Source organism: Pipistrellus kuhlii, unplaced genomic scaffold, assembly GCF_014108245.1.
Source record: "Pipistrellus kuhlii isolate mPipKuh1 unplaced genomic scaffold, mPipKuh1.p scaffold_m20_p_9, whole genome shotgun sequence".
NCBI lineage: Eukaryota > Metazoa > Chordata > Mammalia > Chiroptera > Vespertilionidae > Pipistrellus > Pipistrellus kuhlii.
In genome coordinates, this window is record NW_023425595.1 from 13,147,423 (window position 1) to 13,175,245 (window position 27,823).

The following is a 27,823-nucleotide window of genomic DNA, read 5'->3' on the forward strand; positions in this document are numbered from 1 at the left end:
CTCCAAATAACTCACTGAGGTGAAGGGATCATTAGCTTCATTTTATAGTGATGAAAACTAAGGCTCAGAGAACGTACAGAAGTTACCCAAAGTCGCATAGAAAATCAACAGCAGAGGAGAACTTTATCGGCAGCCATCTGATCCCTGTGCCCTGCTGTTTGTACTATTCCGTATTTCCAGAGTCAAAAACTTATCCGTGTGAAACACAGGCTCGCTCTGGGCCCAGGAACATGGCCGGAGAAGGGAAACAGTAACAACACCCTGGTAGCATACACTGTATGGCAGGTACTGTTCCAACAGTTTACATGTCTGTCATTTAAGTCTCACAGCAGCCCTATGAGAAGGGTACTAAGTCCACATTACAAATGAAGACACACGAAAGCAAGCAATGTACACCAGCTACTCCCACTAGTATTCCTTTCCATGGTTCGTTCCCATCCGGTGGTCTGCTGCATTGCCTAGCCCTTTACAGCATTCAAGTCCCTGTATGCTTTATTTCATTTTTACTATCTTCATTTCATAGATAAGGGAACTAAAAAACCAAGAGCTCAAGTTATTTCCCCAAAGCCATAATCACTGGCTGAGACAGGATTTAAATGAGCCCAAGTGCCATTTTTCAATCTTCACCTGAGGATATGTTTTTATTTATGAGAGAGAGAGAGAGAGAAAGAGAGAGAGAGAGAGAGAGAGAGAGAGAGAGAGAGAGAGAGAGAGAGAGAGAGAGAGAGAGAGAGAGAAAGAAACATTGATCAGTTGTCTCCATGATTCTGGACCAGGCTGCACACCCAAAATGCGCCTATGAGAAACAATGCAATTCTAAATTTTAAAGATGAAGTTAACCTGTATAGTCTGCACGAAGAGGAAAGAATCCAAACTTGATTTTTTAAGCAAAGTCACGTTTCCTGTTTCAGGACAAAATGATTTTCATTTACTTCAAGGTGGCAACAATCTTGCTTAAGGTCAAACTCCTTGGTAAAGGACTTCTCTTTCTACCCTTCTTCCTTATCCAGAACAAAGATTGCTACCTTTTCTTAACTCACACCAGTATCGATGCTAAGTTTAGAACTCATCAATTAATTAGAAGCGAAGAAAAACAGAATCTGTGTCAGTGTAAATAACAGCCCTATTTTTGAATGCTTCCTCCAACAGGCTAAGTGATTACATGCCTTAACTCATCTGGTTCTCACAGCTTGAATAGGTGCTGTTGTTATCTCTATCTTGAGGAGAAAATTCAGTTTTTTAGAGGTTAAGTAATTTCCACAGTCACTCAGCTAGTGGTGGTGATTTTTAACCCAACTCTATATACACAGCTGCCCTCCTGATTCCATAAACTTCAGCCACCTTGTAGGCAGATATTTATACCCAGTCCTGGCATCCCAAATCCTTCAAACCCTTCCAGTGTCTGAATGGGAGGGTGGGATACTTAGTAATAAACACATTAAAATGTGGCAGTGTAGAGAGAGGACAATAAAAAGTGAGGGCAATGTGTTGCTTCCATTTCCATCTTACCTTAAGTCATCGATTCTCTGGTCTAGCAGATTTCCTTTTCCTTTATAACAATTATCGCTATGTGAAAGTATCGGACTTTTTTGGCTTGTAATTTGTCATTCCTACTCAAATGTAAGCTCTGAGGGCAGGGCAGATCCTGTCCTGTTATTGCTACATTCCCAGTCCCTGCCACAATGCATGGCACATAGGAAGTGTGAGTAGGTGGAGCACACTGAATGAATAGACAGCACCTAAAAGACACCTTGATGATTTTTTTTTTTTAAAGCTTCAGAACAACCATTTCTAAAAGGCAACGAATGCCTGACCTGCCAAGATTTAAGGAGAGATGTGATTATGATCTTTCTGAGTCCTTGCTCCTTAAACTTTTTGTCTCGGTAAACCTCTGCTAGGAATTCTGGCAACTCTCCTTCCTCTCTCCCCCACCCCTCTTCTCCCCCACCCACCCCTAGTGAATACACATCCTTCTGCAGGCCAGCTGCATATCCGGGTTTGCAGACGCAGGCCCAGGTGGCTCTTCACTAATGGCTCATCCGTTATCTGCGTGGAGAGTCAGTGCCTTTTCCGAGTAGATTTTTTTAAAGCTAAATTGACCTTTGGAAAAAAAAATGCATTCTACAGAAAGCAGTGCCATTTGCTCTCAATTCATCTCTTTTTTTCCTTATTCCTTTGCTTCCCATCAAATATATCCTGTATGTCTTTTTTTTTTTTTAAGTTGTCTACTGAATACTAGGTTAAAAATGCAGACTGCCGAGTTTTCCCTTTCTATCATCTTTTTTAAGCAAGACAATTCTAACAGGCTGCTTTAAAGACTCTCATCTTCCTGCCCCACTACTGCCCCCGTATTCCTAACTCAACATTTGGATATTTTCACAACATATATTCGGTTTGAAAGATAATACTGATATCTCGTTTTATATGAACCTTTATATACTAGGACCTGCAGAGGGACTGACTTCATTGGGATACTTTATGGCTTAATACATCCAAATGATTTATATCTCGTTTTGTCTAAGCATTTATGCTAATAAATTTAACAGATTCCCTGGTACTGCTGGGTCCTTCGTTTTCTTCAGGGGGTCAAAGTGAGAGGAAAATAAAAGCAATGTGTTACTAAAGAAAGAAGAAAAAAATTGGTCCAACCAATTTAAAACACAAATAAAATTGCAACACAAATAAAATCTCAGATTATGAAGCAACAGTCAAAGAAGGTCCTAGATCCACATAGAGTTCTATAACTGAGTTGTTTCTCAAAGGCAGAATAGCAAAAGTGACAATATTCAGCAAACTAATTTCCTGAGGAATATTTCAGCCCTATGCAATTAAATCCAACACCGAGGAGAAACTGACAACTATTAGAGTGCAGTTGGGAGAGGGAAAGGGGATAAGATAAAATCCAGCCTATAAAATATGTTCCATTATCTTTTATAGGTTAAAAACACACACACAAAAGTAGTTGGACAGAGTTTTCTAAGATGGAAAGATTTTAAGATTGTATGGGTTTTTTTGTGTTTTTTTTTTTTACAGGTGCAGAATAAGCTGGGCAATTTGTATTTTTTTTCTCTCTCGTTTTTTTCTTTTCTTTTCTTTTTCCTATTTTTCCCCCTGTTGTTTGCAAAGTTGAATCTGGGGTCAGGAGTTCTAATTGTAACCTCAGACTGGAATTCCAGATGGTGCGCTCAGGACTGGAAGCAACTCTCAGTTCATCAATTTCATGGGCCTAAGTATCTGCTCTGGCCACGGCCCGGCCTCCATCCCCACTGTGGCATTAATGCAGAACAAATTGAGACATATCCTCTATATAATTAGTTCCAGAATTTAAAAAGATTTACGGTATAAGAATAGAGGCAGCGCTGCTGACTCTTTTCACTGGGGACTCTCGGGGACCATCTCTCGGAACAGACGGGTACATTGCGAGGTGGGGTGAGGGGGGATTTTGCACTGCACACCCAGCAGTGCGTGCAAGCCCAGAGCTCTCAAACCAACTGGGTCAGAGAATTGAATTTTAAATGTTGGTGGGGAAACTGATTTTAAAAAAGGAAATAAGAGTTACTTTTCAAATGAACAAGGAGCAGGGTGGGGAGCTGCGGGTGGACTATAATGGAAAAAAACCCTCCCTTACTTATTATTGTTTTCACTTTAAATTAGTGTGATTTCTACCGCCAGCTTGGGGTTGGAAAACAGCCTAAATGCCTGCCCATCGGGCCGGGTAGGCAGATTCCTGAACTGAAGTTGGCGGCGGGGGCAGAGAGGACTTGCGGTCAGGCTGCTGATGCTGAGCCTGGAACTCTGGGCGCTGGCCCCTGCGCCAATAAAGCAGGCGATCGGAGCCCTTGACAGATCGCAGCGCTTAGTGGTGTTTATTCAGTTGTCCGCAGCCTAGAGCGGGGCGAGCGGGGCGACGCCCAGAGCGCAGCCCTAGAGTGCTCCCTGGTCCCTGGGACCGCGGTTGCTGGGCTGGCTCAGGGCTGGGTCTGCCGCAGTTGACAGCGACAGGGTCAAAGTGGAGGGCTTATGGGTCCTCACCGCCCCCTCCCATTCAGAAACAATTTTTTTGATCTTGCAATAATTAAGCACCTTTCAGGCACCCCCCCCAAAAAAAAATGCCTTCTTTAAAATATATATATCAATATATACACACTCCATACCATTAACTCAGGAGAGACAGAGGGGATGGTGGGGGTTAAAGCTCCCTCTGCGGACATCCGGGAGACCTGGGTTTCAGCTCTGCTTAGCCTCTAACTTGCTACTTGTCCTTGAACAACAGTTACAAAAATTGTAATGTTCATGTGTACAAGGCCAACACTATCTTCCTGTCTACTCCTCGTGACCCATGAGGTTAGGCGCTAGCATAGCATTATCTCCTTTGACCAATTAGGAAACTGAGGCTCAGAGAGGCTACGAAAATCGTCTAGGGTTACACAGCTGTAGGTTACCTGAAAGAGCTGATATTCTATTGTCTGGCTACCTATCCCTTGCTCTTAACCATTGCTCTCTACAGCTGCCTTTCCTCCTCCTGTCTGGGCCTCAGTTTCCTTCTCTGCGGAAGGAGTTGAATTTACATCTGTGCCAATGGGTGGTGCAAACAAGATCCTCTGCGCACGGATCTCCTCGCTGACAGGGGTGGGAAGGTTGGTGAGAGAAGGGAACGACCAAGTCTCCGCAGCCCTTATTTCCCCAGATCTCCAACAAGCTTCAGAGTGCCTACCTGCTGGGCTGGCGCAAGGTGGACCGTCCATCTGGCCAGACTGTTTATCCTTTCCTGCTCATGGCGTCAAGGGCAGCGTGGCGGGCACGGACACAGCATAGCCACAGCTCCCGCAGAGAACCTTACCCAGGGGCGGGGAGAAGTGGAGAGCATGGGCACTCTGCAAACGCAGTAGTTTGCAGGTTCCCAGGCTTTGGCCCTGAGGCGCTTGGGCTCCTGGGCATGGGGATGGGGAAAGGCATTCGGACTCCTGGATGCACACAGCACTTTTTGCCCTCACTGTTGGTCAGGTGGGTGAGGTGGCACCCTAAGGTTGGGATGAGATCGCACCACAATTGGTTCAACTCCCCTTTCCTCTCACCCAAATCCACCTCATTCTTGGGCAACCCCCCCCCCTTTTTTTTTATATAAAGGCACAGAGTTAAGCGCTTTTACCCTGTGATTCGAAAACACAAAATCTATCCTCTTCAAAATATCCCCTCAAAGTTGCAAAGGAGAATAAAAGAGAAACAATGTTTGACCTTTTCGTTTGGAAATCGAAATTCCTGGCTTTTCTTACGGGGTCCGCCTTCCCTGGTAGCGCTTGAATGAGTCCTAGTTAAGAAAAACCATTTCGAAGTAGAAATAAACGAGGTCTGGGGCTTTCTAGGGGCATCTAGGTCTCAGAACTTTTGTGTCGCTGGGTCTTTCTTCACCAAAAAGACCAAATACACGTCCCTTCTGGCCGGCAGGCTAAAATCAAGAGATGGGGCTTTTGCAAGGCGAGTGGGGGCCTTCAGAGTGTGTGTAGGGGCGAGGGGAGAAGAAGCTGGCCTCTAGAGTCAAAGTCAGACTCTAAGGCAGGGCTGAGAGGGGTCCACCACCATAGTGATGGGGAGCAAGCCGGCGGTGCGTGTTCCCGACTTCTGCCCTCAAGGTCTCAGCGCCTCTAGGACCAGCGACCCCAAGAGGACCAGCGACCCTAAGAGGAGGGAACTGTGTCCCGCGTGTCAGTCCTGAGCCCGCACACACGCTTGGAGTCCGCAGCCAGAACCCCGTGGCTACCTCGTTTACTCCGTGCAAATTAACTGAAGCCTAAGCGTCAGAAATGGAGAGTAAGTGCAGGCTTTTAAAAAGTTCGGTTTCTTCGTCAAAACTCCAACTCCTACTGCCTCGATTGTTGCCTCTCGATGGGGCAAGCTGCGGGCCCCATCGCCGACCAGCGACCAGCCTGGCAGCAACCCGCGGCTTCCTGCCCGGAGCCGCTGTCTGTCCCTGGCTGCGCCCTCCCCGCTGCCTCCCGGCTCTCCCGGGCGCCCCTGAAACGCACCCGAACCAGGGTTCCCAGGCGCTTCTCCCTGCCTCCTCGCTTCAGTTCCCCGTGGAAGCTGACTCAGTTTGGAAACAAAACCCTCAAACACCTGCTCTGAGGTTAGGGTCTCCCAAAGAATTGACCGGGTGGAGGGAGGAGTCTGATTTGGCGATGCCAGACTCTCGGGACCCCCCATGTGCGAACACTGCCTTGGCCCGCGGGTCTCTGGTGGCTCCTAACCGATTCGCGCATCCTGATTGCAAATGTGGAAAGCAGAGCTCTGCGGGAGCGGCTTCGGAAACCAACCACCCCAACCCTGCTCATTCCCCACCCCAGCCCCCGAACTGGGCGCTGGGAATCTCCGGCAGGAATATATGCACACTACGGACGTTTGTTTCCTTAAAAGAGTTTTCTTCCTTCCCAAACTAGCCATTGTTTACCCGGATTCATCATAGGAGAGTTAGATGCTCCGGGCTGTAAAAGGAGGTTAAAATGCCGCTGACACCGGTTTTAGGTAGGCGGCAACCTCACCCAATCACCATTTACCAGACGTTGAAATTACGACCCCCGTTTATCACAACTGCAGCAACCTCCTCCAGGTCATCCACGTTTCCCTTGAGTCTTGACCTCCGGAACCCACATGGGGCCCCTCGCCTCCCCAGTGACCCCGAGATTATGGCCACCACCCCAGCCCGACGGCTCCCAGAGAGAGACGGGCTCCTGGTAAGAGGAGCCCGAGAATCCGCCTCTTTGGAGTCCCGGAAAGCTCTCACCGCTTTCCAGAAGTTCCCGCCCTCGAGGAGCCCCCAGCCCCTCCCTCCAACCCGCCCTCTTAGATGAACAACCCCATCCCTACCCCCATCGCGCGTATTTGCGGAGGGGACATTCGCTGCTCACCTGGAGGGGCTCGCCTGTGCCCCGAGACGTCCACACTCGCCAAGGCTGAGAAGGGGAGGGTGGGTGGGGGGTCCCACGGGCCTTCTGAGAGACGGGGCAGATAGGAGAGGAAGGTGTCTCCCACAAGCCCGCCCCTACCCTCATCGCGAGGGTGCCCCCCGAGGAGCCACGCGCGCGCGCGGGTGACGCCTGGACGGGCTTGGACTGCCGAGTGAATGGAGCGGCCGAGACTCCTGGCTCCTCCTCCTCCTCCCGAGCCGCCGGCCCCGCTTATTTGAGCTTTGGGAAGCTGGGGGCAGCCAGGCAGCTTGGATCAGGAGTTCAAGGCAGCGCCCACACCCGGGGGTTCTCCGAAACCCGACCGACCGCCTGTCTCCTGCTCCCCCATTTCCGCCCGCCCTCCCACTCATTCACTCACTCTCCACCCACCCACCCAGAGCCGAGACTGCAGCCCAGGAGCCGGGGCCCCGCCGCCTCCTCACCGCGATCCTGGACTTTCTCCTGCCTCCGGAGCCGGCTTCCACGTGCGTCCCGGAGCCGGCGTCCTCGCACGCGCTCCGCTCGGGACCCGGGTGTCTTCAGCAGCCTGAGCCATTGGGGATCCGGGGCCCCGGTAGCATCTGGGCCAAGTTAGGCGTGGCCGAGCCCGGCTCCGAACGCCTGCAGGACCGGAGGAGCCGCGGCGCGCCCGGGCCAGAGCTGCCGCCAATGGGCTCCGACCTGCGGGACCTGAACGCGCTGCTGCCCGCGGTGCCTTCGCTCGGGGGCGGCGGCGGCTGCGCCCTGCCCGTGAGCGGCGCCGCGCAGTGGGCGCCGGTGCTGGACTTCGCGCCCCCGGGCGCCTCGGCGTACGGTTCGCTGGGCGGCCCGGCCCCGCCGCCGGCTCCGCCGCCGCCCCCGCCGCCGCCGCCGCACTCCTTCATCAAACAGGAGCCGAGCTGGGGCGGTGCGGAGCCGCACGAGGAGCAGTGCCTGAGCGCCTTCACCGTCCACTTCTCCGGCCAGTTCACCGGCACCGCCGGCGCCTGTCGCTACGGGCCCTTCGGTCCTCCGCCGCCCAGCCAGGCGTCCTCCGGCCAGGCCAGGATGTTCCCCAACGCGCCCTACCTGCCCAGCTGCCTGGAGAGCCAGCCCGCTATTCGCAACCAGGGTGAGCAGCCCGGGGAGCGCCCCCTGCTCTTGGGGCGGCGGCGAGGGGGCTGTCGTCGAGCGTGGGTAGTCCTCTGTCCAGCCCCTTCCCTGACCCCAGCTCTTACCAGCAGTCTCCCCAAAGACTCTGAGGGTAGCGAAGCAGCAGCTAGGGGAGCAGAGGTCCGGGAGAGGGAGGGAGTTCGCGCCGGTTTGGGCTCCTGACATCCTTGGGAAGCTGGCTGTTTGCATGAGCCGGGAGGTCATCTGGGGCCCCTCCGACCGCCGAAGATTCCGAGGCTGCGAGTCCCTTTGGGAGTTTGGAGGGGCTGCAGCCTCTGGCTGTGCCTTGGAGGAGGTTTTGTCGCTCCAGGCACCACCAGACTGTCACCCGGCATTGGGCTTTTCAGATATTTAGACTGGATTCAGAGTGGGACCAGCACAGGATGAGCATCCGGTGCTTGCCTCCTTCGCACCAAAATGTCCAGGAATTGCTTTGGTCCTTAACTCGGAGTTGGCACTTTAGAGGCACCATAGGTATCCTGGAGCGAGAATGAGTAACTGAAAGGATTAGCAACTAGTAAGTGGCTTTCCTGGAACTTTGTCACTGTCTGCCTATGGCTCCCAAGTATGCTAGCTAGTATGGAAGCGGATCTCTCCTTGGTTCCAGCTCAGGTGGCAGCCCTGCGGGCTCCAGGGCTAGAAGAGAAGAACCCCGCTTGTCTGATTTTGAGCTGTGCGGAACCAGGTCCGACCAGAGGCAGTGAAATGAAGCCCGAGCTTCCCTGGCTAAGCCTCCTCCTCAATGAACGCGGGTCTTACCCAGGGAAGATTTTTGCAAGACGTGAGGGTTATAACAAGGACAGGTTTTTTCGATGTTTTCAGTCATTGTACATTGAGGGGCACAGACGGTAGTTTTCTAGCCCCGCACAGGCTCCCGCGCACACGTCTTTCTCCCTGACCAGCCCTGAATCAACAGGGCTTGGGCCCTTGTAGTTTGGTTTCTAAATTTATTTTAATTGTTTGTTATTTTTGCACTGTTTGAGAACCTAAACCAATTCGGGTGGATTCGATATCTTAGGACATACTTTACGAATGCAATGGTTAACGCTTTTCCTGGAGCAAAATTTCTCGCTGAATTGAGAGGCTGAGATGTTTCTGGAGTGCCTGGGGCGATAGAAGCAGAGTGTGTGCTGTTTGCAGGAGGTTCTGGGCTGCTAAGGCGGGAGGAAGGCTCTGTCCTTATCTCTAGATGGTCTCTTCAGTAGCCCAGCGGGGAGCACCTGATGACAAGGAGCCCTGGCGAAAGTGAAACTGTCCTCTCTGAGTCAGGGGAGTCTGTGATCTTTGATCCTTGGGGAGGGTCCTCCATTCCAGCTATTTCAGAAATGAAATTAGTGTTTTGGATTAAAAGGGTGTTGGACTAGCTCAGTGTCCCTCTTAGAGACTCCTATTCTCTGACCATGCCACCCCAATTAGCACGCTGGTGTTACCTGTGGCAAAGCCACAGGTCTCTGTTTCCCCATCTGTAAGAGAGGAATTGAGATGGACAACCTGGGAAATTGGGTCTGGCCTGGTGATCTGTGCAGAAGCCTGACTTCACCTCTGCTAGGGGTTCTAAACACAGAAGGTAGAGCAGCAGCCCACCAAAAACCTGACGGGTCCGTTCTTGGCAAGACTGGCAGGCAGGTGTGTGATGTGAGTTGAGTTCCTGTGTAGATGTGTGCTATGTGGAGTGGCCTGAGAATCCACTGATTTAAGACTCCCAAGAGCAAAATACTGTTGCACCATTATCATTGAGACCATCTAGGTACTGTGAGGGTTTTTGGGATCTGAGCTCTGTTGATTTGTTTGGGCCCGTGTCCAGCCTTCTGCAGGGCGGTTCTGTTGCCCAGGACCCCATCAACTCAGCATGGGATGGAGAGGCCAACAGTGGGCTTCCTAACCAGTGGGCACAAACCTAGTACATAGGTCGGCTGCTAAAAGAAAAAGGTTTGGGAACAAACCACTGACTAGAAGGTGAAGGAGGTCCCCCCTCCCCACCCTGAGGAAAAGCCCCATGGAGAGTTGGCCCCAGACCGGGACCACAGCCTGTAAGCTCAGTTTTGTCCTTAGGCTTAGGTTTTTCTCTTACAGTGAACACATAAATGGGTCACTGGCTGACCTCTTGGGACTCATTTGGGAGCTGGGAGCTGGGGTGAGATGTCAGAAGCTGTTCCAGCTTCAGCCCTGATGTTGGCCCTGGATGGGTTCTGAGACCTGGGGATTCCGATTTATTCTCTTGACTTCCGGGGTTTCTGTGTCTCTTCCAGAAATATATAGGGTCTAGTGGGAGGTTTGGGCTGAGGGAAGCAAGGGCATCAACTCCTTCCCCAAAGTGTAGGAATGGCCATGAGCAGGCCCAGGCCAAACTCCAGCGGAAAAGCTTAAAGACCTGGATCCCTGTCCCCAAATAGGGCAGCCTAACCATGGTCCTCAAGAGAGGGCAATTGCTGGCACCCTCTCACCTCCTCTCCAACCGTTTTTTTTTTATCTATTTTTTTAAAATATACTTTTCCTATTTCTTTAAAAACATTTATACCTGATGTCCTAACCTTACTTCTGAACATGAATTAGTTCAGCTAACATTTACTGAGCACCTACTCCATGCCAAGGCCAGGCACTGGAAATTGAATATTAAGATTGTTCGCCTCAACTTTTGCCAGAACCTGACAGCCTGACATTGGCGGAGGCCTTATTTCTGGATAAGGAAATTTGGGTTGTAAGAGATTAGTTGTGGGTCGATTTTAGCCCAAGCCTTTACTTTGTCATGGCAGACACTAAGGAATGAGTTGTGCAAGAGGTCTCAGTTTGTGGCAGAGCCGGGACTCAAATCCAGACCATTCTGGGCTGTTTCTACCTACTTTCCCAGGGATCTTGGCCCACTGTTGACATGGATTTCCTCTGTCCTGCTGGATGGGCATGGAACCCACTGTAGTCCGTGCATGAGGTTTTGAGGGTTTTGCCAGGGCAGAAGTGGGGTAAGGACTTGGGTATCCCCAGATTAAGTGGGGTTTGGGGAGGGGAGGAGAACTTTTTTTTTGTCAGTTGGGCTTATTCCCCAAGCCAAACTACAGCACAAGAGGAAGCCTTGGCATTGCCAGCCATTCTAGGGGTCACTGGGGAGACCAGTTTGGCCCAAGGGACAAGGGCACCCTCCTTGGGTAGCATTGGAAAAAGGGTATCTGTTGTGGGACAGATTTCCCCGCATCCTGCAGCAGCTTCATCAATATCGGCCTTCTGACTGCCTGCTGCCCACTTCGCCCCTCAGCTCCGAGGATGGGGAGGAGGGGCGCTGGCCGGACCAGGTAATCACCCTACTCCTTCGCAGCCTGGGGCGGAGAAGAAGGGCGCAGAGCAGTCTTGCCTTTTGGCGAGGTCAAGGTTGCACTCTCTTCGGGGCGAAGACTAATCGTGGGAAAGGGGCTACCTTGGAATCTGGAGTGTCTTCCTCTAAGGGCCTTAAAAATAGAACAAGGAGCCTTTGAACACGCTGCCCCTTTCTGCAGGCAGCGGTCCCTCCCCTGGCCCCCGCCCCCGCCCCCGCGCTCCCCGCGCCAGATCCGGCGTGAGGCTTCGGGACAGAGCGCTCTAATCAGTCCCCGTCTGATAAGCTTCTAATTAAAAGAGCCCTCCCTCCCTTCGGCTCCTGCTTTCACCGCTGCCCTTGTGGAGGGGGGGGAGGGGGAGGATTAAAGGAAGGGGGTTGAAGGCCGGCTCCTGCCCACCAGCCTGTGCGTGTCTTGTGTTGGAGAGGCCCCGAGAAGCCTCGCCCGGTGTGGAGGCGACGCGGTGGGCCCGCAACCCGTGGCCCTTTCGGCTAATCCACATCGAGGAGCCCGCTGCGGAGGACAGCACGGTGCCTGAATCCACCGCTTACTCAGGCTCAGGAATGGAGAAGGGCAATTTCTTTGTCGCTTCGGTTCCTCCTTTATTAAAAAAATTTTTTTTTCGTTCAAAATTCGGACCTTCCTCTGCAAACTTCGCTGCCCAGAGCCAAATTTCGTTTGCAAGCTGATTGGTAGGCCTCTAACGGAGCCTGGCCTCCGCTCCCAAAAGGAAGTACCCTCCAAGCCCTAGCGAGCTCACCCATGCCTAAGGGGACGGGGGCTATCTTTGTCCACTTAGCAGGTGAGAAATGAAGGCCTCTGGGGTCATGCAAATGACAGAATACCGTGACTTCCTAAATTGTAGACCCTTGGCGCCAACTGTGCATGAGACTTGGTCTGATCTGTACAGTCCGGTAATTAAGACCTGGCCCAATCCTTTTTCCCACTCTGACACACCACATTCCCCGAGTGGGCCCCTGGAAGCTCGGTTTCCCTGTGCGGGGCTGGTGTGTGTTTCAAAAATGGGGGTAAAGGCCTCCTTTCGTAATGCTGTTATGTCCCAGGTAACGGCTTGCCTTCTGGGACACATTGCAGAGGGATCATGCCTGGGACAAGAGTGGGGCAATGGGGACCATCTGACCCAGTGCAGTGGGTGGGGTTGGAGGGACTGAACCAGTGGTGGTCCCACAGGGAGCAGATATGAGTGTCTGGGCCGATCTCATTCTTCACTTGGTCTTGACCTCAGGCCAGAGATTCCTGACATAGGAATACCTTTGGGTTCAAGGTCCTAAGGGTCCTATGGACTCATCCTTTTCTTAGCCATAGATATTTTGTAAAAAATATATATATTTTATTGATTTTGTACAGAGAGGAAGGGAGAGAGATAGAGAGCTAGAAACATCGATGAGAAAGAGTCATTGATCAGCTGCCTCTTGCACACCCCCTACTGGGGATATGCACTCAACCAAGGTACATGCCCTTGACCAGAATCGAACCCCCTTCAGTGCCCAAGCCGACACTCTATCCATTGAGCCAAACCGGTTTCGGCAAGCCATAGATACTTTTCCCCTAGAGGTGGCCACCGTTTTTTTCCAGAAGCCATTGGGACATATGTTTAAAGCAGTTAAATAACAATCATAAAGGGCGGCTATATTTTTCAACTGAAACACCACAGTTATTTTAATTCTTACCTTTGGAGAGCTGGGAAAGAATAAGGGCGATGTTACCTTCAATTTCTCTGCAGGGAAACTGAGGCAGAGTACGCGTGCACGGTGTGTCAGGGACACTAAAGGAAACAGGGTCTCTGGCCCGGGGCATGGGGACGTTGGTCCCCACAGTGGTGGTCAGATTTGGACCCACCAGAGTAGAGGAGGGTCCGTGCAGAAGGGAGGGAGGACAAGGCAGGGTCAAGGCCTTCGGGCCTAACGGGAAGGGCCCCTTCTTTTTCTCCTCTCCAGCTTTCCCCAGGGCCTTAGGTGTCACGGTGTCAGGTCGCTCTGCCTCAGACAGATACCATTACTCGGTAATTACTCTCCCCATTTAGAGCCCATGCCGTTAACGTGCTCTGAGTAATTAATGAAAGTTGGTGAGGCCCCTGATTTACGGCTGGGAGTCAGCGTGGGGTCAGCCGAGCAGATTCATTTCTCTCAGCCCGAGCTGCCCCCAGGAGAGAGAGCGATGTCAGGTTTTGGGGAGAGAGCAACTTTCTTTCACACTTCCTTGCGGGAGGTTGGGTCCAGAAGCAGCAGTCATGGTGGAAGGCAGGGGCATACATAAATTGGGAAACGGTGGGGAAATCCGAATTCTACTTGGGATAGGGCAGAGAGAGGTCCGAAGTCCCCTGGGGCACTGGGCCCATCTTCCCACCCAAAGTCCTAGGGACGGGTGGGTTTCCAAGGCATGGCAGGCGCTCCTACACAGTGGTTCTGGTTAGGACCCATCGGCCGCATCTGCTCCCTTTTCATGCTGTGCTTCTCTCTGTTGCTCCCGCAGGATATAGCACAGTCACCTTCGATGGGACGCCCAACTACGGTCACACGCCCTCCCACCACGCCGCGCAGTTCCCCAACCACTCCTTCAAGCACGAGGACCCCATGGGCCAGCAGGGCTCTCTGGGTAAGCAGGCGGGGATGGCGTGGGGTCCTTCTCCCCTTCTTCCAGGAGACCCCATCGGACCTACCAGGTCCTTCTCCCTCCCCTCCACAATGAGTACCCAACCCACAGCACGTTAGGAAGGGAGAAGAGGACATCTGAAGGGATTTTGAGAAATAATTAGCCTGATCTCACTCAATTTAAAAGACCGATTACGACCCACCCAAGTATGTTAGGGACCCCACTCAACTAAGTCAACCATTTTTTTATTGATTTTTTTTACAGAGAGGAAGAGAGAGAGAGAGTTAGAAACATCAACGAGAGAGACATTGATCAGCTGTCTCTTGCACATCCCCACACCACGGATGTGCCCGCTACCAAGGTACATGTCCTTGACTGGAATAGAACCTGGGACCTTTCAGTCCCCAGGCCGATGCTCTATCCACTGAGCCAAACCGGTTTCGTTGCCATCAACCATTCTTAAATGTCCCCAGAGTCTTTGCTGTGTACCAGGCAGCGGCTTTTAATGAAGAGAGTGTAAAGTGGGAAGCTTGACTCATTGCGCCTGTACACTCCATCTCTGCCCATCTAGCTGGGGAGCCCCTGCTCAGGATGCTCTCTTCCCCAGCCCCTGCCCGCCACCCCGCACCCTGGAGACCTTTGGGCGCTCACCCTGCTTTCCCGCTCTCTGCAGGCGAGCAGCAGTACTCAGTGCCGCCCCCAGTCTACGGCTGCCACACGCCCACCGACAGCTGCACCGGCAGCCAGGCCCTGCTGCTGAGGACGCCCTACAGCAGGTAGGAAGGCGCTGGGCGCCGTCTGGCTTCTCAGGAGCCCGAGGGCACTGAACTGTCAGATGCGGGGTGGTAGGACTTCGGGAGGCAATGACTCCTTCAGTTACCCAGTTACTTAAAGCAAATGAAAGCAGGTCTCCAGGCTCGGATAGAAGTAGGTTTCCTCATTTCCCTGCTCTTATTCTGAATAGAAATGAGCGTGGCTGCTGTTTAGAACTGGAAAAGAAAGAGAGGCACTTCGAAAAGCTGTTTTGTTAGGGGCTCGTTGCTCGGGAAGACTTTAGCATCCTCAGGACCAAAGAGTAAACCCGAAGTCAATTGCCAAGTGGTTCTTCTCCCTCCTCAGATCCCCTTCCGGCCACCCACCCGCCAGATTTCTCTGGGACAACTTTGCCGGCACATACCCTGGGCATACCCTGGGCTACAGCTTTTCCCACCCTGGTCCTGGAGCCGGCTGCACTTAGTGGGTGTTGTTCATAGCTAGGGGCTACGCTGGGGCGGGATGGTCCTTCCAGCCTGTGTTGGGGACTGTAGTCGGTAGCAGCGGAGTCCTGAGCCCGCCCTACTTCCTGTTCCCAGGAGGCGGAAGACAGCTTCTTTCCCTTGGAAGCTTTTTTCCTGTCTCCTGTGCCTTCTTTCTGTTCTCGCTCCACCCTCCACCTACTCTCCCCCAAATTTATTCTTCAACTTTGGGTGAACTTGGCCAGCATCCCGCGTCTCCGATAGGGTTGCTTAGTAACTGGTGCACACACACCAGCCTGCACCAGGCGGGGAGGTGGGGTGGGGGGAGTGAACTGGCGGCTCCCGGCCCTGGGAGCCCGGGGATTGGCCGCGCATTACCTCACATACCACCCCTACCCCTCACCCTGGTGCTCCGGGGATCCTGATACCGACTGGCCCCTAAACTCATCTCCATCCTCCCTCCCCTCCGCTCCTGGACCCGGGGCTGACGTCAAGGGAAGGAGGCAGTGAGGTAATGAAGGAAGGAAAAGCATCTGCCCTGGGAGATTGGGTGGGGGGAATGGCTGCGCCTGGGGAACCTTCAGTCCCACAGGTGGAGGAGGGGAAGGAGTCTTGGCTCCCACCCCGCAGCGGCGCCTCGGAGAGTCCTGGCGTGCTTATGAATTTGAGCCTGGTACTGTCTGATTCCACTGCCCCGTGGAGGTAGAGCCCCAGCCCTCCCCACTTCTGTATGCTGGAGCTGCTCCCGCTTTGGAAACCTTTACTTTTGATTGGAAAATCCAGCATATCTAATAGAATCTTGGATTTGAGATCACTTTGTTTTTCTTCCTCTCCCCTCCCCCTCTTCACAGACAGAGGTAGAACGGTCACAATGCATCACCCTCCTTTTCTCCCTTCCTAGCTGGAACCCAGCTCTGTTCTTCAGCCCTGCAGGCCCAGGGTTCTGCTCCAAAGGCAGCATCACAGCCTCCCCTCCCTGGGTCTGGTCACTGGGCTGGATGCAGAATCCCCACCCATTCTCTATTGTGATCCTCCTCCCTTAGCACAAGGGGCCTGGAGGTGCCCTCCCCCTCCTTCTTGAGGAGCTGCTCCTCCCACTGCCAGACATTGCTATTGTTCCTAGCCTTTGGGGGAGCAGTTGGAATGGCTCCCCATTGGCTTGCTCTTCTCTCCTTGATCCGTGCTTTGTGCTTCACCAAAGGTGGAGAGGAAGACTTTGATGCTGAGTGGGTGCTGGTGAGATGGGCCAGGATAGCACCTGGGAGTTGGGGGTTGAGAGGCCATTGGAGTTTGGTTCAGTGGTGACACAGCTCACACACATTTGATTTTAGAGACAGACAGACAGACAGACAGACAAAAACATCAATTTGTTGTTGCACTCATTTATGCATTCACTGCTTGATTTTTGTATGTGCCCTGACCAGTGATCCAACCCACAACCTTGGTGCTTTGGGACAATTCTCCAACTAACTGAGCTACCTGGCCAGGGCCTTACTCACATTTCTTATTCTCTTAAGGTAGGAAGAGGCCCATCAAAGGGACTGAGCTACCCAGAAAGAAAAGGAGTCCAGATTAAAGTGATTTTTTTACAGATACACTCACTTGAATAGTAGGTCTCCAAACTGAGCCCCTGGGTTTTGACTTAGGGCTAAATTTGTGGTTACTATAGACATAGGAAAAGTCACTTGAATTGCATTTTATACATAAAATTTTCACATTTTTAAGATCCAGTTTGTCATTGGCCACTGTATAAAGCAATTTTGTCAGGCTCATCTTTGGGAAGTATCTGCGTATCCCTTGTTTTCTTCCTACATTACAATGTTTTGGTTCTCATTTTTTTTCTTTTTAAATAGCATGGTTTGCTATTTTATTTATTTATTTATTTTTATTTTTTTAAAATATATTTTATTGATTTCTACAGAGAGGAAGGGAGAGGGATAGAGAGCTAGAAACATCAATGAGAGAGATTCATCGACCAGCTGCCTCCTGCACACCCCCTACTGGGGATGTGCCCGCAACCAATGTACATGCCCTTGACCGGAATCAAACCGGGGACCTTTCAGTCCCCAAGCCGATGGTCTATCCATTAAGCCAAACCAGTTTTGGCTGCTTCTCATTTTTATGTGAATGTCACAAAAATACCATTTTCTCCCATTACAGAAAAATTTCTAAGAAGTAACCTCTCCTAAAAAAAGAATTTGTGACCCCAGTAGGAAAAGAGCTTGCTCCCTTGAAGTTTGTACTATCTGAGTCTTCGAGGCATCATCCACCCTAAAGTCACTACTTTTCGAATCACTTTCAAAGATCAGGTACTTCAGGCTGAAGTACATGTAATCATATACCCTGTTAAAGCAGCTGTGTAAACAGGTGTTTCACGGTGTCCTCAGTACCTCATCTCCACCCACCTGTGTTGATGAAGGGACTCTCCAGGTTAGGGGTGTCGAACTCAATCAGAGAAGGGGCCAAAATCTAAAATCCAGCCTAAATCGCGGGCCGAATGGTTTACTGAACAGTCATAAACTGTCATTGTGATGGAAACGCAGCGGAGTGCAGTGATGACAGCGCGGTGTGGGCCACATTGCAAGGCCTGGCGGGACGGATTTGGCCCGCGGGCCTTGTGTTTGACACATGTGCTCCAGGTACTGAAGTAATAAATCAGATGATCATTGGGCATTGTGAAAAGAAGCCTTCGAGGTTTAGAAGCCTTCGAAGCCTAATCAATATACAGTAAGCACTTAACTAAATGTTAAATAGTTATTGGTAGTGTTTTTGTTCCTGCAACTGAGGTTTTCTTTTGGCTCTTCTTCTTGAAAGAGGTGAGGTCTTTCTCCAGGGGCTATCACCAGCTGGGGAGCACTGTGCTTCCTTCGTGTGCCCTTTTCACAGAAATGCCCTGGCTGTGCCTCATGTAGCTTATGCTTCTTTTTCCTCAATTCTCTGGATGGATGGCTTGGGAAGAGAGAGCTGTATAGAAATCCTGCATGTCACTTAAACAAATTGCTTAAAAAAAAACAACCACTATCTGGAGTAATAGTATCTGATATGTCAAGACTAACTATGGAGAAATTTCTATCAGTGTTTCATAAACTTAATCAGACAAAATAAACTGGATTTGTTTTGCCTAATTGAAAAAAAAAAAAAAAAAGATCAGGTGCTTCCCCGGCAGTAATGATGAATGGACAGGCGTAGGGTTATTTTAAAATTGGGTCTGGGCATAGACATCACTGCAGTTATGTCATTTTTTTTTCCCCTACACCTAAAACAAGTTTGAAGGGGTATTTAAATGCCTTTGGGAACACGGTGTTTGAAAAAGCATAGAAAACAGGACTAAACTTGAATCACTTAATAACTTAACTTTTGGATTTTTCATATTCAGTGGCGCTTTTCTGTCTAAATTTGAGACCTCCTGGGAAAGGCTTGTCCTATTTTGTTTGCTTCATTGCACTTGACCCTCTGAGGCAGCCTGCCCAGCTTCTCCCACACTCCTCTTCCCAAAGCTCTGTCTCTCCACTATTGGATTTAGTCTCCCTTCCAGCATGAAGTAAAGGTAGTGGCACATATATGGGCATTAAATAAGCAGCACACAATGTGAATTTCTTTGAGGAAATTCTCAGAATTCTCTACTTGTTCAGAGAGAACTTTACAACAAGAGAAACGTGGTAAGTTCTCTTCTCTTTCCCAGGTAACATACCGTATTTTTCGGACCATAAGACACACTTTTTTCCCCCCAGAAGTGGGGGGAAAAAGTCCCTGCGTCTTATGGTCCAAATATAGCCTACACATATACTTTAAAAAAAAAGTTTTTTTACTTGCCCAGCTCTGTGTGGTCTCTGTGTGCTTGCCCGGCTCTAAAATGGTTCTAAATGCTGCTGTTTACTTTACAGGGTTGATTACATGTGTTTATGACTGTGATGTTGGGTTTTAATGCACATAAAATATTTTAGGACACTATTTGTTTCAGAATCTTTTTTTCTTCATTTCCCTTCTCTAAAAACTGGTGCGTCTTATGGTCCGGAGCGTCTTATGGTCCGAAAAATACGGTATCTGAGTTACAGCTATACACATTTGTGTGTAGGTATAAACGGTAGTGAATAGAAAATGCCCTCAATCAACTTATGGAAAGTGATAGGAAATGGTTTCCCCTTCCTCTTTGCCCCCCGCCCCTCCTGCCAAGTTGAAGATGGGTAGAGTTTTGTCACTAAGGCTTATGAAACGAGATATCAGCCCTTAGGGAAGCCAATGATCATAGCTGGGTGAAAGTGTGAGTCCCTGGAACATAGTAATTAGGATTTATTACTGCATGCTGACTGGGTACCGCTGGGCATTGTGCTAAGTGCTTCACGCAGTTCACTCATTTAATTCTTCTGATTATTCCATGAGGTAGGTACTCTAAACTCCACTCTACTAGGGGGGAAATAGGCTTAGAGACTAGAAGTAACTGGCCAAGGGTCACACAGTGAGTGAAAATCAGGAACCAGGATTTGATCCTCAGTGTCTCTGACTTCAAAGCCCATTTGAGCTCTGCAGCACCGAGGGATACCAGGCCACTCCACCTGGAATATTCTCCTTATAAAGTCCAGGCTTTGGTGCTAATAAACAGTAACAGCAAATGCTTACATACACTTACTTCAGGCACCATTCTAAGCACTTTACAACTATTAACTTGCCTAATCACATGAGAACTCTTTGAGTTATCATCCCTTTGAAATGATCACCCCCACTTCACAGAGAAGAAACAGGCCCTGGGCGATGAATTTCCCCGGTGGGACACAGTAAGAGACAGAGCTGGTGTTCAGATTCAGGTAGTGAGGCTTCTGAATCCATTCTTCTACCCACTGCACCCACCTGCTGCCTCTCCTGGTACACAAATGCCACTCCTGCTCCAAAGTGGCATCTGCCCTGGATCTCGCTAGAGGAAGGTCTTTATTTCCCACAGGTGTGAAAGAAACCATGATCCATTAGTTGTACCCGTAGCTTTCAATAGTAAGCACTTAGTGGACTGACAGTACTCTCCCCTGGTGAGCATTATGGGAGCCAACTTGAACTCTCTCCTTAAGTCCTCACAAAGCAGCTCGGTCTTTCAAACTGCAGACTCCTCTAACTTTGCCTTTACCACTGCACATAAACTATTGGTGAAATTCAGTTTCAAACACCTAAGAAATCAGGCCAGAGACCTTTCTCCCTGTCCATTGACTCAGGAGGAATGTCTGCTTCCAGAGCCACCCAGCTTTCTGCTTGCTCAGAGGCAAGGCCCCAGGGAATGTTGGACCCTGTGTTTCCCTGAGGGGACAGAAGAGTAAAGTCTACCCTCATTGAGTATAATATAATATAATGTTCCCTGTGATTTCTATCTAGATTCTAGAGTAGGGGTGTCGAACTCAATCAGAGAAGGGGCCAAAATCTAAAATCCAGCCTAAATCTCGGGCCGAATGGTTTACTGAACAGTCATAAACTGTCATTGTGATGGAAACGCAGCGGAGTGCAGTGATGACAGCGTGGTGTGGGCCACATTGCAAGGCCTGGCGGGACGGATTTGGCCCGCGGGCCTTGTGTTTGACACATGTGTTCTAGAGCATACTGCTAGCTAGACCTTCCTTGCCCATTCCTCTTGAGTCCTCTTCCATAAGCCCCATCTGGTCTGGTTGCTGACCTTGTTGGAGCCTCAGTCCCTTACTGTGCCCATTGCTCAGCTTGATTCTCACAGCTATCGATACTTCTGTGCACTGTATTTGAAGTTCTGTGCACTGTATTTGAAAAAACATTCCCATGCCTACTATTTTTTTTTTTTTTTTGACATTTTGGTTGTTTCGCTTTCATTTTATCCTTTCATGTGTCATTTGCATATCCTTCTCTAGCAGTTATGCTACTAAGATAAATGAGAATGTTTCCTTTTGCCCCTTAGCTATTTGGGAAGCAATCATTGATGATTTGACAATTTTTAATTGACTGTTGATGATTCACAAATGGTGAATGTGACAGTGGAGCCTTTACCAGTAGAGGTTTTTCTCCTTTTCATAGGAGAAAAACTTCCTTAGCAGCCATAGAGTTTTCTGGAGAAACCAGGTCAGTGAGAAGGTCACAACCCACCATTAGGTTAGTTTTATACTTAGACATGTATCAGTTTGTGCCCAATCAGTGCTGCATCTTTTCACTGGCGTATCCAAGTACACTTTACATGGTGTGTAAATTTCACTTAAGACAACACTGGCATATGTTTCCCACACAGGTAGGCACGAGGGCAGAAAGTCTGGAATGGTTTCCAGGGTGGGTGGTCGGTTGGCAGCACTATCAAAGCCAAGGGACTTGCATTGGACTTGTCTCCAGGGAGGGAGGAAAATCTAGTTTCAAATATTCCTTCAACTTTTGTGCTGACCAAGTGTTTATTAATAGAAGTTGAATCCCCAGTGGGTTTTTCTTTGGTTAACTGGCGAGCTTGAGAGAAACTACAATACCAAGAGATTGACTGTAAAATAATTATTCACCATGGCCTGCTGGGCAGAAATTTCTCAACTGGCAGCCTCCAAGGCGCCTCAGAGGGAAGGAAGGACTCAGGAGAAGGGCAGCGTGGAAGTCGAGTTCTTGAGCCTTGGTTATCGTTCCAGGAAAAACCACAGAGGCCTGTCTGTTAGTGTGGGGCAGAGTTATGACAGCAAATGCTAGGAACATTGGGAATTCTGATCATGAATGCCAGTAATATTCCCCATTTTCTTATTTGACTTTAAAAAATATCATGGGGAAATTCTTCTACCAAGATGTTACTTTTCAGAGAGGATGGGAATAAAAAAAAGTGAAGAGATGAAGAAGTACAAATTGACAAATTGGTAGTTACAGAATAGTCACAGGTATGTAAATTACAGCATAGGGAATATAGTCAATAATATTGTAATAACTATGTCTGGAGCGAGGTGGATACTGGAAAGAAATATCACAGGAACCACTTTGTAAACTATACGATTGTCTAATCACTATGCTGTACACCTGAAACTAATACAGAATAATATCGACTGTAAACCGTAATGGAGAAAAAAGATGCTACTTTGCCAACTAGCAAACATCTGGCCGAGGTAACTCCAATTTCAACCAGGTTCAATGGTCCCATTTCAGTGGTTATATGCACTTTTCTACCTTGTTCTGTTGAGTATAGTAAACACACTTAAAGATGAAAATGTACTTGAATTACACATGCATTTGAAGAGTGGAGGAGGTCCAGTCCAGATAATAGCTGAGGGTTTTCTTCTTCCTTTCCTTTTGTGCAGAGGTCGGGAACTCAGTAATACCGCAGTCCAGGCCAAAATAAACTCTATATGATCTACTACTGATTTCCTTTTAAGTTCCCCTTTTTGCTAAGACGGACTTCCTTTTATTTTACTCCAGCTTGCATTAATCCCAGTTATAGAAGTTGCTTTTCTCTCTCTTTTGCCTCCAACTTCAAACATTTCTTTCATAGGAAACAAGTGACTTAAAAAAAAAAAAAAAAAAAAAGACCTACTTACAAAAATATAAAGGACAGCATGACTTTCGGAATATATTTTGGCAGCCTGCAATTTCAGAGTTCACTTCCGAACAGACAGAGTTAGACCGGGAGCTGAAATGCCTACGTGACCACTGTGGTTGATCTGAGCCAAGCCACCTGCTTATCTGATCTCCCCTGGGAATGAGGCGGTTGACACCTACAGTGGTTATTTAATAATTAGATGCACTCTTTGTCAGAGGCCATATATTCTTTGACCAGTGCTGCCTCTTTCTATGGGTTTTCATAATGAGAGCCTGGTGTTGACTGATTGCCCAAAGAGATCGGAGCCTGAGCATGTTTGGGCCCAGTATTTTTAGCTGCAGCACACATTTTGTCCTTTCCCCAGCAGCAGTTATTGTCATTGCTGTCATTGACTTCCAGTGGAAAGATTGTGCCAGCCAAGCCTACTGACTGGAGCTGCTGAGGACTCCCAGCCAAGAGAAGGCAGGATGTGGTTAAAATCGTGCTGTGATCCTGTCGCTGGCCTCAGGAAAATTATGAGTAGCTTGAGGATTTTCTGGAAGTTCTTCTTCCCATCCCACCTTCTCTCCCCTTCTGAGGAATTATAAGCTGGGCTAGCAGGACCACGAAAATCAACAAATGGGGCTTCTACTGGCACACTGTCCTTGGTTAGCTCAAGAGGATGTGTTGGGCATCTTGCATCTTGTCACTTTCTGGAGATAAAATAGTTGCGATGCTTTCTTATGTATGTTTTCTTTCACTTCCAGCCTCTTGTCTGCATTATTATTACTGTTATGTAAATGGCAATGAGAGGACAGGCTCAGAGGCCAAATGATGTCTGAATCTTTCAAAGGGGATAGGCAGGATGGGGATAGAGGCATCAGGAAAGTCAGCACTAGGCACTTCTCTGAGCCCAGGTCCTCCTCTGATAAATGGGAATCATAATTGTAACAATCATAAAATTGTTGTGAAGAATATTCGAGATGGTGTGGAAGTGCTGTGCAAAATTTGATAGATTAGAAAAGTTAAAATATTTTTGTTTTAATTTTTTATTAAATTTATTGGGGTGACATTGGTTAATATGATCATATAGAAACCCATCCCTGAAACCTGTATGATCATAAAATTAAAATGTTTTATCTATATAGTCCTCCAAGAGCCATTATTAGAGCTTTACAACATCTCTGTAAAGCTAGGTTGATTGAGATTAATATTCTCATTTGACAGGTAAGAAAACTGAGGTGCAAAGAGCTGAATTGATTTGTTCAGTATCCAAAAACTTACAGAGTAACACTGTCCAGCAGAAACGTAATGCAAGCCAATACATAATTTGAAATGTGCTAGTAGTCAAATAAAAAAAAGTGAAATTAATTTTGAAATATTCTATATAATTCAATATAGCAAAATCTTATTTCAACATGTGGCACTAGTCATATTTCAAGTGCTCAATAGTCACATGTGACTAGTGACTACCATATTGGACAGGGCAATATATTTATTAAGCACCTACTAGGAAGATACCCATATGTGAGACATACCTTGTATTTGAGGTATTGGGGGCCAAGAAAATGTCCTTAAAATATTTTCTAGTTGGGGTACTTCCTTACCGACACCCTTAGGAATCTATTGGACTTTCCTTTAAATCTGTGAGAAAATTCCTAAATATTTGGGACTCATTAACCCAAATAAACTTCTGTCATTCATCTTGTTTCTCGGCCCTCTTAGAAATTAGGATTTTCTTAGTTTTATGCAGGGATGAAATCATTTCAGAAAGATCCCACCTCCCTATAGGGCCTAGGAAAATTGTCAGCTGGAGCTGAGTGATTCAACTGGTGAACAATTTTTAAAAAATCAGTGACAAATATATAGAGCTGCCTGGGGAATACAATGCCTGTTGGCCGAGATTAATGGCAAGATTAATAAATGGATTGCTTGATGAAAAGGCGCAGGAGAACAAAAACCAGTAGAGATTGTGGAGGAGGCTGCTTATTAATGGACTGTCAACCCAAAGAAAGTGCAAGAAACTCTCCTGTGTTAAATGCAGCAGGCTGGCACTTCTAATAAAAATTGTGGTCCTTCAGGAATTAATTACACTGGCCTTACAGCAAGAATTCATGGAATTGAGAAACGCAGTGGCACAGACCAGCACCGGCCGCCTCTGCAAACCGGGAAGCTGCAGGAGAAAATAATAATTTTTTTCCTCATTGATATGTAGGATATTGTAGTAGCATAATAGCCAGTCAGACATGGGGATGAATGATGGGGTCCAGACATACACTGACTAATGAAACTACACATACTTGGAGATTGAAGTCACTTCTCATTTCATATGTAAAACTCACTTCTGGACTCTGACTTCCTCCTTATCCTGTGTTATCTTCAAAATAATTTTCAGAGTGCTTCTATGAGAGGCAGATGCACTCTACCTTGATTTATCAAGCTGTGCCTAGAGAGAGCACAGTATTCATTTCTTCCGAGTTGCTGTAATTTCCCAGTTTGGTTGGCCTGACTAAACCGTCTCATAATTAAACTGGTGTTGCCCCGGCCGGATGGATGAAGGCACCCCAAAGGAATGCCTTGACAAGACAGAGATTGTCCAGAATTTGCAATCTGATATCGCACGTTAGATATTGAAAGCTTCTTACCCTTTGTTCACGTCTGCTGTGAAGGTGGAGCGAAAATGTTCTGTAATGTCTGTAATGTGTTTAGAACAAGGGCTCCCAAACAAACCATTCATCTCTTGGGTTTCTCATTTCATAATTAACCATTTCACTTCAGGACCAAACTCATTCTTCATAGAGCTTGGAAATTTTAGGAGATGCCTGATGATTGACTTATGTGCTAGTTTTCTAGGGATGAGGAAATAGAAAATGAATGAATTAATAAAAATTTTAAAACCTGTAAAAAATATGCTTTAAAGAGTTGAACAGGCAGGATACTTTGGGGTGTTATTTCAGGGCATGGATGTGATAGCTCTTCTTTGTGCATTTAGAGTAATGCTTAAAAACACATGTAATAAAGATGTTTATAACAGTTGTATGTACAAAGTAAAAGGGAGAGAACAATTTTTGATTGGTTTACATGATAATGTATTTCTCCTTTGGCTTCTTAATGTAAATGATCAGCCATTGTTTTCCCTCATCCAGCTTTATAGAACTGGGTTGGAGGCTTTTAGAAAAAAAAAGCTCCGTTTGACTTGTACCAGGATTATAAAATTTATAGAAAATTATTCCCTTAGTGCATAGTTCATCCTCTTTCTCTTCCTGTCACATCCTTGAGTTTGAGACTATCCATCGCCCATCACTCTGACTTTTTAGGCCCTCATAATCCACATGATACTTATCCTTTTGATTAAAACAACTTAATGGCCTTTTCACGAATAATTAATCTGCTGTCTTTTTACATTCAGCTCCAGGCTTTTAACTTTAATGTTGAGCTATCCAGCCTGTGTTGCCTTTCAAAGTTTCACTCCCTTTAGCCTCTTTCCTTCCAAGGTTTAATACCTCTTTAGAAACTTCAACGTTTACTCTATACGTTGGTTTTTTAAAGGCTTTTTAAAGGCTTCCAAATTACCCTTACATCCTTTCTGCTGTGTGACGTGAATAACTGTGCTAAGATCAGTGGGGTGAAATGAAAATTATTTCAGACTTGTGATCTGTCATTCTGGAAAACATGGAGGCTTCCACTGTGAAGGAAAGTTAAAGCTCCATTGCTGTTTGAAGAGACAATGGCTTATTTATTTGTTTGTTTATTTATTTTGTAGTTATGCGTTTCTAACTCTGGATGTCTTTCTAACAGTGACAATTTATACCAGATGACCTCCCAGCTTGAATGCATGACCTGGAATCAGATGAACTTGGGAGCCACACTAAAGGGGTAAGTTCTTCTCTATTCCTTAAACAGACACTTATACTATTCGAACCATTTTTTAAAGGTACCGTATTTTCCGGCGTATAAGATGACCCCTAATTTTACAGTTAAAACATAGGTTTAGGACTATATTTGCTGTATAAGACTACCCTCCCCCCCCCACTTCCGAGGCAACACCAGTTCTTTTTTTAATAGATCGTCTCTCTGACTCTGGCCAATATGAGCAGGCTTTTTACTAGAACACAGTGTAGCTTCGGGAACAGAACATGTATAATTTGCATGCATAAAAAGCCTGCTTGGATTGGCTGAGTTAGAGAGGCGGTCTATTTAAAAAAAGAACTGGTGTTGCCTTGGAAGTGGGGGGTAGTCTTATACAGCGAATATAGGCCTAAACCTATGTTTTAACTGTAAAATTAGGGGTCATCTTATACGCCGGAAAATACAGTATTTATAATTTATGAAAAGAATATAGTTTTAGAAGAATAGGCAAGGCTCTTTGTACAATCAAGTTGTTTTCTTCCCACCCCCAGTTGGTGGGTTGTGTTCAAGTATTAAATTTTCAGGCATATACTTAGGGGATATTTTTGTCTTGGAACGAGGGAGCTGAGACTATTTGGAAAACAATATGGCCTTTACTTTTGAATATTTTTAGAGTTCTTCAAAGTTGTGTCCATTCAATCTCATTGAATGTTTATGTTTCGTTAGAGATATCACAGATGCTAACTATTACTCTAGCTTAACAAAAAATACTTTGTGTTTGCAAAGTTCAGTATCTAAATTTATATTTGAGAGATGATGATTTGGACAATCCAGATTCAAAGTTCTCAAACCTGGTTGCTTTCAGTTTTCTAGCAAGTCTGAGTTGATAGGCAGTTGGATATGACACTCATCAAGTCCCTACGACATATCAGGTGGTCTTTTAGGTCACCTCATCTAATCTTTATAACAACAGTATGAGGCCTAGTATTGTTACTCTGTTTTCTAAAGAAGTAAATCAAGCTCAGGGACTTAGTAAGTTTCCAAGTTCACGTTGTATGAAGTGGTAGAGCTGAGATTCCAAGCCCAGATCTGATTCCAAAAGCCCAGGTTCTTCCCAGCCTCCCCATGGGGCCTTTCACCCACCCTCAGCTCCAGTGGTATTGGTGACTTAGTTCACACTCTGGACAAGATAGCTAGCTTCACATCTCTGTGTATTTAGTGGCTTCCCGTTGGATTCTGGGTTCTGGGAGGCTA

The 27,823-nt window shown here is 47.7% G+C and overlaps 1 protein-coding gene across 3 annotated transcripts in view; it reads left to right on the forward strand.

Annotated features, from left to right (window-relative positions):
* The first annotated feature begins 6,899 nt into the window (after positions 1 to 6,899).
* WT1 (WT1 transcription factor) overlaps positions 6,900 to 27,823 on the forward strand; it is a 50,267-nt gene continuing 29,343 nt past the window's right edge. For 2 of the 3 annotated variants that reach the window (XM_036427802.2, XM_036427801.2), the window contains exons 1-4: positions 7,469 to 8,052; positions 13,892 to 14,014; positions 14,685 to 14,787; positions 26,519 to 26,596. In XM_036427802.2, the coding sequence (XP_036283695.1) occupies positions 7,611 to 8,052; positions 13,892 to 14,014; positions 14,685 to 14,787; positions 26,519 to 26,596 (746 nt within the window). In that variant the 5' untranslated portion in view covers positions 7,469 to 7,610. Of the gene's footprint in view, positions 8,053 to 13,891; positions 14,015 to 14,684; positions 14,788 to 26,518; positions 26,597 to 27,823 lie in introns of all 3 variants that reach the window. The other variant, XM_036427800.2, reaches the window with a different exon arrangement.